Genomic DNA, 12,389 nt, shown 5'->3' with positions numbered 1-12,389 from the left:
TGTATTCCAGCTTTTTGCAGCCAGGTTGTTTTGAATCAGTGTTGTTAATGGATGCCAGTTTTTACAAACTACAGTCCCTGGCATTCTTGCTGGGTTTGTCTCTGTGTGGTATCCTCAATTCTGTTGCTTTCAGTGCTGTGAAGGATTCTAAAAGTAATGTTTCGCTGCACCACTCACTATAATGTTACCTCAGAAATGGTGCTTCAGGAACCGCAAGGACCATAAACATGCACAACTGGGCCAGGGGAGAAGGGGAGGCCTAGGTAGTGGTTGGAATTTGACGCAGTTTAAATTGAGTGTGCCAAATTGATTGCTTTCAGCTTCTGTGTGCTGCAAATAAATATACAGGCTAAAAACAGTTGTTTTAAAAAGCCATGGTGGAGAAACACTGTTATGATGAAGCTGCTCAAAGCTGCCTTTTCAATGCATGCGTTTGGGTGAGGCTGTGAGGGATCTGTGACTTGGAGCCCTGCTTCGGCTGCAATCACATGATTCTATTTGGCACAGGACATTGTTCCTCTAGAGAGAGAGAGAGAGAGAGAGGGAGAGAAAGAGAGAGCGAGCGAGCGATCGAGTGAGTGAGCAAGCAAGCAGCTGCATGCATTAGAGAGAGAGAGAGAGAGAGAGAGAGGGAGAGGGAGGGAGGCCGGGCGAGTAAGCAAACGGCTCTAGCTCACGAGTTGAGGAAGTCATATGACCTGGGCTCACATGCTCTGCTGCTTTTGTGTGCTTTGGTCAGGACTCGAGAAGACGCTTGTTTGATTTGAGCCATTAGCAAAGCAGAGAGATGCACGCATCGGCCCAACGCAGATGCGAGCCCCAACAGGCCTTTGTTTATTAACTGCAGCTCCTAATCGATCTCCCTCATTTTAGTCCCTTTACGTAACACTGCCTGACTTAAACGGTTTGGCTATAAATTAGGCCAAGCCGATCTAACCCCCCCACCTCCCCCCCCCACCTGTGGCAACTGTTTGCATGTTATAAATAATTTAAGTTTACATTTACATATTGAATGTGTTTATATATATATATATATATATGTATTTATTGTGTATGTGGGGGGAAAGAGCAAAAATGTGGACCCTCTGATACATATCTGGTTTGAGAGTCACTTGTCTCAGTCCATGATCAAAGTGCCGTCTGTTCAGTTTGTAAGCTACAGCACATTGTTTCTTAACCCTTAGAACAGGGGTATCCAGTTATAACTGCAGACGCAACGTCCAGTGTGGCTGCAGGCCTTCATTCTAACCAAGCATATGCACTGAATTAGCTTGTCTCAGTCTTCGAACAGTTCTCTTACTTGTGTGGGATGATAGCTTGCACCTGCGCTGGCACTTTTGTGGAGAAGATTAAGATTGAATGTTTATCCACAGGATTGATCAAGTTGGTTGTAGTATGGGGAGACATGGGGGATAACTGTTTTGCATCATCATGCTGACATGTTCATCATGTTCGCAGAAGACGTGCGGCGAGTCGCAGGCGAAGATGTTCGGAAAGTGCTGTCAGTTGAGGCCGATGGGTGGCAGCTCCAGCTCCCTGGACAGCAGCTCTTCCTGTGCCTCCGAGCCCAGAGAACACCACCGCTTCCAGGTCAGCTAATTGCCTCTTCTGACCACGCTGACTCAATTGAATGTGTAAATGGGGTGTCTTTACCAATTCTTTCAGTGGAAAATCTCCATTTTAAATACTTTATTTTGTAGAATCAGGCTTAATTCTTGTCTGGAAAACTTGTAATGATTTACTGTGAAACCCAGTGATAATCATACAGTTTCAGATCTTGATCATTTTATAATGTGTCCAGTGATGGTAGAGGTTATTGAGAAGATGGGCCTCCTTCATTAAAAGATTTTTCTATATATTTACTAAAACAGTTCTGCCTAAAACCTCTGACCTTAAATTTTCAGGTTTTTCATACGCTCATCGTATTTGTGTTGTCTTGTATAGATGTCCTGGGGTCCTTGAGTGGCAGTGTCTAAATAATGAAGCGGCATATGCTTTGTGAAGCTTCTTCAAAGCTAGCTGTTTATTTTGCTACCCTTTTCTTTCAGCTACTGACGCTTCATGCTTTTATTTTCTCCTTTCTCTTTTCTGTTAGGGCACGCCACGCTGCTCCTCAGATGCCAACATGCTGGGGGAGATGATGTTTGGCTCTGTTGCCATGAGCTATAAAGGCTCGACGCTGAAAATCCATCAGATCCGGTGAGCTTGGCCGAGGGGAGGGGATTGGGTGGGGTGATGTGGGAATGAGTACAGTGTCACAGTGACCCGTTATCATTTGACTGACAGGGCACGCGCGCACATGTGCACACACTGCCAGTGAGTCATGAACAGTGCTGACCTTTTGCTGTCGCGCCCTCTCTTTCATACTTTTCTCTCTACCCATCTGTCTTTCTCTCCCTGTCTTACTCCACTTTCTGTTGTGTGACTGCAGATCCCCCCCACAGCTAATGCTGAGCAAAGTGTTTACTGCACGGACAGGGAGCAGCGTCTATGGCAGCCTCAACACGTAAGTTTGTCTTCTAAACGTCTCAGGGGGATGACATTAAAGACATACGTTTAGGACCCCTGTTAAGATTTACTATTAAGGTTTCTAAAACGCTGACGATACCCACCATATAGTCATTTTATTGCAGTAATGACAACTGCTTAGATTGCCCACCTCAGGCATTGTGTATATCGTAATGTGCGCATACACACCCTGTCACACACCCTCTTGCACACCAGCTCTTTGGCACGTCTGATGCATCTGTGCTGTTTCTGACAGGCTGCAAGACAGTTTAGAGTTCATCAGTCAAGACTCCAACACGCTCAGACCAGACCAGAATACTGTGGTCAACGGCTTCCTGGGGAACATAGGTAATCTTTACCAAACACATTAGACCACAAAGATCTTGTGACCTGTTTCGCAGTAAAGCTCATATCCTTCCGCATATACACCGATCTACAGCTTGTTCTTTTTTTGGTGGGGGGGAAGGGGCGTAGTAAACGCATCCTCTAATCAAACATAATATTCTCAAAAGGTCTGGATGTGCAGTTGGTCATACAGTTACAGTCACATATTTGGAAGTTTGAGTCATGACTTAGTAACACCCCTTTTGGCATAAATCACAAATGCTTTTTGTAGCAGCTGAAAGTCTTTCAATCCCCCTTTCTTTGCAGAAGGCCTCTAGGTCTGAGATATTCTTGGGTCGTCTTGCCACACAGCTTGTCACAATTCCCAAATCATGTGTGGTGTTGGGTCAGGGGGCTGTGAGGGGGCTGTAAGTGGTTTTTTTACAGGAAGTTGATGGTGGATTTGAGGTGTGGTTTTAATTATTTTCCTGTTGAAAAAGGCAGATGTTTTTTTAAAGATGGTTCAACCTTGTGTTTACTTGTTTTTTTTTTTTTTGAGGAATCCATTCTTCTTTTTTTTTTTATTTTTTTTACCCAAAGCATGATTGAGCCACCTCTTATGCTTCACAGTTGGCAAGGTCTTTTCATGAAATGCCCCCCCCCAACTTGCTGTTGCTGTTTGTGGCCAAAGAGGTAGATTTTGAATTCATTAGTCCACAGCACTTGTTTCTGGAATCCTCTGGCTTATATACATGGTCTGTAGCATACTTAAAACGTTGAGGATGCAGGTATGGTTTCCTACTTGTGCTAGCAATGCTGCACAGTGTAGCAGTTCACTACCTCCGCTAAACAAGTGAACTTCTTAGCAGTTAAATGGCAGCTTTGGTTTGCCTGTCTAACCAGTGAACGAGCAGTATTGCAATAACGCAATAACAATTAGCTAATGTATTGTGCAGCCCTAACTGGCTACACATGAAGAACTATTTTTTTCCCCCCTCTTTCCTCATTGTAATGTCAGTGAGTGTGTTCCTCCTGGCACAGAGTGACGTGCAGAAAGCCTATAGTCAGCGTTACGTGATTTTGACTGGATCACATGCTTGCATCCTGAAACTGCGACTTTCCACAGTTTCAGTTTGTGGATAACCGGTTGCTTGTACTGTGTTCAATTCACACACTATCTGTTTTTTTTTGTCACGAGTGACCAGTGAGCCATAATTCCTTTCTTCTGATGTTCAGACGTTTGTTTTAAATGTGTTAATTCAAGTCGCCTGATGGTGGGAAGCTTCCATCTTGTGTTGACCCTTTTAAACTCTCAGGGTTCAGGCTTCCATTCTTCACTGTCCTTCACAAGTACTTTTGCTGAGTAATTACTGTATAACTTGTAAGAGTAATTGCTACGAGCTATTCAGCATCTACAAAGTGATTTCTCTCTATAAGTAGTGATTAAACAATTGGTAATTACTAAATAAAAACAAAATTCATTGCAATAACTGTAATTACTGTATAACTTGTAAGAGTAATTGCTAAGTGCTTAAAATGAGCTACTAAGTCTTTTCAGTAACTGCTTTTTTTCATAGTAGTTACTGAATAGTTCCTAGTGCTTACTGAATAACTTCATAACCTGTAGTTTAAAAATTTTTATAATAATTAGTAATTATTTAGCAACTATTTAAGCACTTGAATGAACATATATTTAGCAGCAACTTTCATGAGTAAGTAAATATTTTATATTGTAACTTATAGTATTTACAGGATGATTGGCCCTGAATAGTTGATGGTAATTATTGGCTAATTCTGGTTAATAATAATAGAACTGCATGATGCGGACAAAATATAAACATTTCAAATTTGTGGTGTACTTATGATTGTTTCGATCATGTGACCCTCCGTAGAAGCTCTACATGCGGTAAACATTTGGTTAGAGGGTTCATTTAGCGTTTGGTAAGTGGTCAATTGTGCGATATTGATTTAAGAAAAGATATTCAACCCTACTGTAGATCCTGGATGCTTAGCTTTGGGTTGAAGGGGTTAGTTATCGCCAGTCAGTCCACACTGACATCTTGTGGCAACACCTTTCATTATTTCTGCTTTGAATGATTGTGTTTATGTTGTTGTGATTGTCTAATAATTGGTCTGTGTTTACTACTATTCATGTGTCATGCCCACAGAACCTACAGCACAGTTATCCTGATTTCCTGAATAAATAAATAATCTAAAAAATATATATATAAATGAAAAGCCTCATAGTGTATTAGCAAAAGTGACTGGTTGTATGTTCTGTGGGATTGCTCTACTCTTTCAATTACTGCTAATGTGCCGTTTTGTTGTTCTGACTACTTCAGATGTATTCTCATGTGTCTCCCTCTTTTAGCTTAACTAACCTGGTTCTCCCTGTGTCTCTCCACTTCCCCCCCCCTCCCCCCCATATATCTCTTTCTCTATCTCTCGCTCTGTCTTGCTCTCTCCCATTTGCCCCGCCCCCTTCTTCAATTTTATGGACATTGTGCTGCTGCAGGTTTCTCCCAACTCTGCAGCCCTCGCCGGGCCTTCTCTGAGCAGGGCCCGCTCCGTCTCATCAAGAGTGCCTCTTTCTTTTCAGGTTGGCGCTGCTTGTGTGTGGTTGTGCTTTTAACAGTGGGCAATAGATCTAACACAGATGTTTTGAAAGATACAAAATTGGCAGAAATAAACAATATTTCCATGCAGAAAATAGATGAAAATGACTAATCGTAGTCTGCGAAACTGCACCAAACTAGTTATTTTTACATGCACACCAATGTTTTCAGACTTACTTCTTCATAATGCTGCGACATCTTTGACTTTACTTAAGCTAAACACACATCAGAACGGAAAGCACTGGTTGATATATTTACCGGTCAGACTCAAGAAAGAAAACTGGTCAGCTAGCTTGGTCATTCTAATCCTACTGGTCGATAAGCTCAAACCATCAAACTCAATCAAAACACAGCCTGTGCTGGTCAAATGCTTAGCTGATTAACCAGCTAGAGCTGGTCAGGCTGATTGGCCCAGGAATTTTTATTTGGCAAGTTAATGTAAGCCCAGAGTACATCTTGTCCAACTGGAGAGGAGCTGAAGGACATTTATAGTGGACAGGTTCTCACCTTGGGGCTTGCTTTTTCTGGTTAAGTATGAAATCCTGATTTGTGAAGTACAGTCTAGGTCAGACTGGAAGTATTTGTGTGCTTGTAAACACAGCTGGAGTCTTTACAGAGCACTAACATACCATCCAACATATTGCCCACCACTAGTGGTGTGTTGTGGTTTTTTTTTCTCCCCCATTAACGATTGAGTGTTGCTAGCATGTGGCTGACTTGCACAAGGTGTTTAATCGCATCACTGTTTGTTCTGTTATGCACTTCTACCTTCTCAGAGATACTACTTTCGGTTATTTTTTTTTTTTTACTTTATTTTTTTATTTGTTACTTATTTCTGTGACTGTTATGTCCTTCGTGCATGATTCCTGCATTCCTTTTTCCATTTATTTTGCTTCCTCTCTTTCACTCTCACTGGTGCACTTTTTTCTCTCTCTTTTTTTCAATGTGGGTGGCTGATGCCAGGGGGAGGAGCTATAAATGGCTTTAAAAATAGCCCTCTTGCCTGTGACCTCCTTGAGCCTTGGCTAACTGACATGCCATCCTGCCCATCAGTTATGCAGTGAGGGAATAGCCAAAAGCTATGTGTGTGTCCCAAATATGTTTTTACGACCCTCTTACTTAGTCGGGATGGTCATACTGCTCCATAATCTTCCATAGATTACTGAATTCAACCCTCCTCCAATTAGACTGTATTTAGAGCTCATCTACTGAACTGATGGAATTTACCTGAACTCTTCAGAAATGTGCTTTCTTTTGTAGCTACTGCTGCAGGCTTTGGGTAAATCTTCCCAGTCAACCTCAGGGGAAAATTTACATTTTAGGGCTAAATATTTGATCAGCATGCAAAAAGAAATTGAACCAGGAGGAAAATCCCAATGTTAAAATGAGCCATGGAGCAATACAGCAATCCATACAGAGCTCATAACACACAATCAGTTGTACTGTCCATGTCTTTTATTGAGCACATTCAGGAAACTGTGGACAAGTATTGTTTTCATGGAAAGACCCCACAAAAGATTCTGTTGCTGTCTGAAATAGCATGTGGCCAACATTGAATTTAACAGGAGAATCCATGGACAGTAATTTGTGCCCTGGAGCTAAGGAGATCCTGGGTCCTGCTACATGACAATGACCCAAAGAACAATAGTAAATCTAAAGAATGTAAAGATGAAGATTTGTGTTGATATAGAATGGACAAGTCAAGACTTATGACCCTAACCCAGTTGAGAGGGCTGTGCGCACGCAACCTTCCAGGAAATATTGACGAACTATAACTCATTTGCGGGGATGGTCTAAAAGTCCAAAGTAAATTTGAAGGGTTCATTTACTTCTTCTAGCCTGCACTGTGGCTGTTTACTCAGTGTGCTCAATAAAAGAAATTAACAGTATGACATTAGTAATCAATGCAGAAATCAAAGTACTTCCAAGAGGTATACTTACTTTTCCTTATAAACATTCTGTAAAGCCGTTGCTACAAAAATAAAAATAGAAATAAAAAGCATCATATTAATTTACATTTACTGTTTCTTCAAAGTATTACAAGGTTGTCTCTTGTACCTTACAAATCTGTGTTCACACTTGTACACTAAGACTATCCATTGATGCTGTGCATCATGCATGCGTCACATTACATCATGCCCACTGTGTATGGTAGGCTGCATCTCGGTGAAGCACTCTGCAGTAGAGGTGCAGTGGTGGTGGGTTCTCACGCACTGTCTTGTAGTTCTTTGAGGGTCCATTGCCATCTTTCAAAGACACTTGCTTTCTACTTATTCCCTTATGCAGGCCACAGTAACCCCATGGACATGCCTGGTCGTGGACTGTATGACGAAAGGGACAGCGGGATTGCTCGATCAGGTGTGTATGCGCCTTCAAACCCAAACTTCTGGAGGAAGGCTCGAACATTAAAACAATGCTAATGCTGTGTATAAACTGTGGTTAGGAGAGCATCAAAGTGCAAGTTGTTAAATTGGCCATAAGTGTCTTCGATATACATTCTGCAATCTGTCTTATGTTGGTGTGAATTCATAATTTCAGCTGATTGTAATCTGCACTCTCTGAGCAGGCCCACAAAAATACAAGAGTTTTCACAGATTTTTAGCTCCGCAGACAAATTATGTACTGTAATGAAACAGAAACCTCTCTAAGCAAGGCCATGTCTCTATGGTATGCAGGTCAGAATTATGCACAAAACAGTCAGTGTGGCTTAGAAAAGCTTGTGCAATGGAAACCCATGCCCTGGCATGGTGGGCATGCCTGGAATCCCACTTTTCTGTGGAATGCTATGCAGCATCACATGCAGATGATTTATATATATATAGCAGTTCCAAAAACTGCAAGTCGATACTAGTATCACTACTAGTGGCACTGATGTTTCATTGCAGTGACGATTACGTGAGGCGGAAGATCCTAGCATCTACAGTTCCTGATGGTTCTGATCTTTCCATAGCATCCATTCCAGCTTTTAGCTTGAAAGGGAATATGCCTTAATTATGGTTAACCTGCAGAAGTTTTAGAGGTTTAGTCTTGATCTCAAGTGTGACATTTTTATATACATCTTCTCTTAGAAGGTCTAGATTCCTGTCTGAAGTCTGTACTTGCCTGCTGTCTGAGTTGAACGAGCCTTAATGAAAAAGCCTGTGTGTGTGTCTTGAATATCAGAGGTGTGCAGTCAGCCATTCCGTAGGGAGTTGAGCTCATGCAGGGCGGACGTGAGCTATGAGAGTTTCTGCTGTTCTCAATGAGTGAACTCTCTGACCTCCCTCTCTTCTCCTTTTTTTCTTCTTTTCCTCCTCCCCCATGTCTCTTGCAGCATCTCTGAGCAGTCTGCTGATCACACCGTTCCCATCTCCAGGCTCTTCCCTCACCAGTAGCTGTGCCAGTAGCTATCAGCGGCGCTGGTTACGTAGTCAAACCACAAGCTTGGAGAACGGAGTCTTTCCCCGATGGTGAGAATGCCACATAGCTTTATGTGCTTACCCTTCACACACAGCTTGGTTGTTTTCTCCACATGTTCACTTTGTTGACTTCACAACTGTGTCTAAAGGGATATAAAGGGATTGCTTGAAAGAGGGAAACTATGGACTTTCATATGGAGAAAAGGAAGTTGTTTCTAATTTGTTGCTCGGAAACCAAACAGTAATGTTCGATTTGAACATTAGCACATCATCAGTTACCAGGTGCTGATTGCCTTGTTTGCCAAACAGAGACTCAATACAGCTCTATATTTGCTGATAATAATTTGTATATAACAAATCAATAATGTAGCAATACATCTTTGCAGTCACTCAAAAACCTTGTGTGATCGTTTTTCCACTTTGACACCATGTCTGAATCTGGGGAAATCTGGTAGCTGTGTTTTTACAGTATATCAATGAATAAAATGACTGGCCAACTGAAACGTTCTGAATCAAACAAAGATGACTTCTGAAAGCTGCCATTTTGGAGATGCTCAGAGAGCTCAAACAAACATTCTATTACCCTATAGGAATGGCGGCAGACTAACCAGAAACATGACAGGAAAATTGAAAATGTTTGTTAATGATGACTTGTTTATGATTTTGCGTCTCTGTGTTGTTTAAAGGTCTGTGGAGGAGAGTTTTAACATGTCTGATGAGAACAGCGGGCCAAACCTTGGTGTAACGAGGAAGAAGAAGATAGCCATTGGTGTCATTTTCCTTTTGTCACCCAACGAGGAGGAGAACAGCAAGTTCCAGGACTTTTTCTTCTCCCATTTTCCTCTCTTTGAGAGCCACATGAACAAGCTCAAAAGTGCCATTGAACAGGTAAGACTTGATTTTGGCCTATACTTATTACTCACGCTACACGACTGCATATTCAAGAACATGTACTCAAGATAATCAAGTTTGAGACAGGTAACATTTTGAGCAGGCTGAGGTCATGTCACAGTACAGTACAGGCTTATCATAAATTCATACACCTACCTTAAATTAGATTTCTTGTCATGTAAGCTGCTTGGATAGGGTGTTTGCGCCATCTGTGAGTTAATGCTGTTTTTTTTTTTGTTTTTTTTCTCTCTCTCCCCCCCCCCCCCATTAAGGCAATGAAGATGAGCCGGCGGTCAGCTGATGTCAGTCAGAGGGTCTTGGCGCATAGCCGCATTGTGGACGGCCTCAACGAATTCAGGTGAATTTATGGCTCAGGATTTGGTGAAAAGACCGCTTTTCTTGACTAGTATAAAAAGTGAATGCATGCATGAGAGGTGCACTTTGGTGTGTTCTTGTTGTCGTTTAGGCATGCAGTTTGAGTTTGGTGAATATGTTGATAGTGGGGGGTGGCGATCACAAGGTGTTTTTGTAGCTGGCCCTCTCTCACTCAATAGGCCTTCCAGAGTTTTAATGAACACTTAATCCACTCATGTGATGCGAGTTGGACAGTGATCAGAGGGCACCGTTTCCCTGTCCTAGAGCAAAGTGCAACGCCAGAGTCAGGAATAGAAACAACCTACTATGCAACGGAGTGCTGATTTTGTCAGTTTTGAAGGAGATGAGTGGTGTTCTTCTGGATATACATAGTTACATGCTGCAGAACGAGTATAAGTAAACAGACGAGAGAAGCTTAACCTTTCACCTGGTAAATGATGAAGGTGTAATTAGAACCGTTGGATGATGTGGTACATGAATCTTTGGATATCCTCCTCACATATAGTGCCAGGCAGAAGACTACACTGTGACCTGAATTTTCAATAGGCATATCTGGTAAAGATGACAAAAGTCTGGGCATCCTGCATAGTCATTCTATCAGTTCTTGTTTGAGAGATAAAAATCTTTACTTTAAAAATAAATAAATAAATAAATAAAACATTTGAAAACAAAAAAGTCTTTTGTTTAACTTAAACAAAAGTTCTTGTCTTTAATTTTTACCATTTATCATCAACTTGCAGAACTATATACAGTAAAACCTTGACCAGGTGCCCAAATGTTTGTATGCCACTGTACACTGAGCTGTCTGACCCTTTAACTTTCTTGAGCAACATAGTTGTACGACCCAGCTTAGCCCAGCACAAGGTGACAAAAATGAGGGGGGGGGGTTGAGGGAGTAGATCATGTTCTGTTGAATATGTACTATATCTGCAAGCTTTGCTGTTGGACCAAGCCTGATACGAGCATGCTAAACACCTGGACTGTTCCTTCATGCCAGTCAAACTCCCCACGTCGAGAGAGCACTTTTCTAGTGTGCTGTTGCTGCTGGATCTCATGGGTCCCCCACAAACACCACTCATAGGCCTCTCAAATCTGCGGTCATATGCCTTTGTTGGCCGGCTGCCATAGCCACCCGTCCCCACTGCTACAGCAACCCAATCTCTCTCAGACAGTGTTGGACCGGACCAGAATAGTAAATAATATGCAAGAGGCCATCAGAAGGAACGACAAACAAATATTTTTAACCTCTCACCTCTCGCACGGCTCAACATACACTCACAAGCTTCGTGTTAGCAGTCATGGCTTGGGTGGGGGTGATTTGTATTTACAAATGGGGTGGGGATCATTTATGTTGACATGGGTAAAAAGTACTTAGTAAATAATAGTTATCTAACTGCTGTCACATTGCTCCTTAACATTCATTTGATCATGCCCTGCAGGAAGACTTTAAGTCTTGTTTCCTAGCCAAGCCAAATCTGTCCTGTCCAGAAACGGAAAGAGACCAGAGCTTTTTATAGGCCACTACAAACTGACTTGATTACTGAAGTGTAGGAATATGCTCATAGATCATATGGGCAACTGTATGCACATGCATTATTGGGTAAAGATCAGCTTTTTCCCCCCCGTCTGCACTTAGTCATCGTAGCTCTCTAAAAAAAGAATAGACTACGTGGCCGCTTCCCTTTTCGTGGGCTGTTTTCAGCTTGTTGTAATGTCCACTATGTCCCAGTTCACACAGACTTGAAGAGCCCTCATTATATTTAAGTTCTAAAGACGTGCACAAATTGCTTTTGTCGGAAAGTGGCCTTTTCCCTTCCTGATTTCTTGCCATTAGTTCAGTTTGCAGTGTTGAGATCTGGCCAGCTGCCCAGAGGCTTTAGAGTGTGCAAGGAATTTCCAGACACTCACTGTGCCCTCAAGGTCTTCCCCAGCTGGGGCAGCCCTACAGAACTGTGGCCCTCTTTGTTTTAGCTGCTTACAAAGACTTGGCTGTTTTTGTGTCCGTTTTGTGCATGCAGGACAACCATCTGCAGCTTGTACACCATGCCTCGTGTGACTGAGCCTGTCTGGCTCACCATGATGTCTGGTGCCCCTGAGAAGAACCAGCTCTGTGGACACTTCATGCGTGAGCTTGCCTCGCTCATGGAGCAAGCCTCCAAGAACCAGTTGAGTAGCACGTCCATTTTTTAGAGTTACTGATGCCATGAAAGGATGAAATTAGATACTTGGCAAACATAAAATGAAGTAGGCAAGTAGCAATCGTTTAAAGGAACACCAC

General features: G+C 42.3%; 1 protein-coding gene across 3 annotated transcripts in view; it reads left to right on the top strand.

Moving 5' to 3' along the window:
• fnip1 (folliculin interacting protein 1) overlaps positions 1–12,389 on the top strand; it is a 29,563-nt gene that overhangs the window by 12,075 nt on the left and 5,099 nt on the right. For 2 of the 3 annotated variants that reach the window (XM_072661693.1, XM_072661694.1), the window contains exons 3-12: positions 1,459–1,590; positions 2,096–2,199; positions 2,432–2,506; positions 2,765–2,856; positions 5,348–5,431; positions 7,734–7,805; positions 8,761–8,896; positions 9,532–9,733; positions 10,009–10,094; positions 12,130–12,276. In XM_072661693.1, coding sequence (XP_072517794.1) covers positions 1,459–1,590; positions 2,096–2,199; positions 2,432–2,506; positions 2,765–2,856; positions 5,348–5,431; positions 7,734–7,805; positions 8,761–8,896; positions 9,532–9,733; positions 10,009–10,094; positions 12,130–12,276 — 1,130 coding nt within the window. The remainder of the gene's footprint in view (positions 1–1,458; positions 1,591–2,095; positions 2,200–2,431; positions 2,507–2,764; positions 2,857–5,347; positions 5,432–7,733; positions 7,806–8,760; positions 8,897–9,531; positions 9,734–10,008; positions 10,095–12,129; positions 12,277–12,389) is intronic. The other variant, XM_072661695.1, reaches the window with a different exon arrangement.

The sequence above is a fragment of the Salminus brasiliensis genome, chromosome 18, assembly GCF_030463535.1.
Source record: "Salminus brasiliensis chromosome 18, fSalBra1.hap2, whole genome shotgun sequence".
Classification (NCBI taxonomy): domain Eukaryota; kingdom Metazoa; phylum Chordata; class Actinopteri; order Characiformes; family Bryconidae; genus Salminus; species Salminus brasiliensis.
The sequence above is the reverse complement of the archived record's forward strand: the minus strand, read 5'-3'. Positions and strand labels throughout refer to the sequence as shown.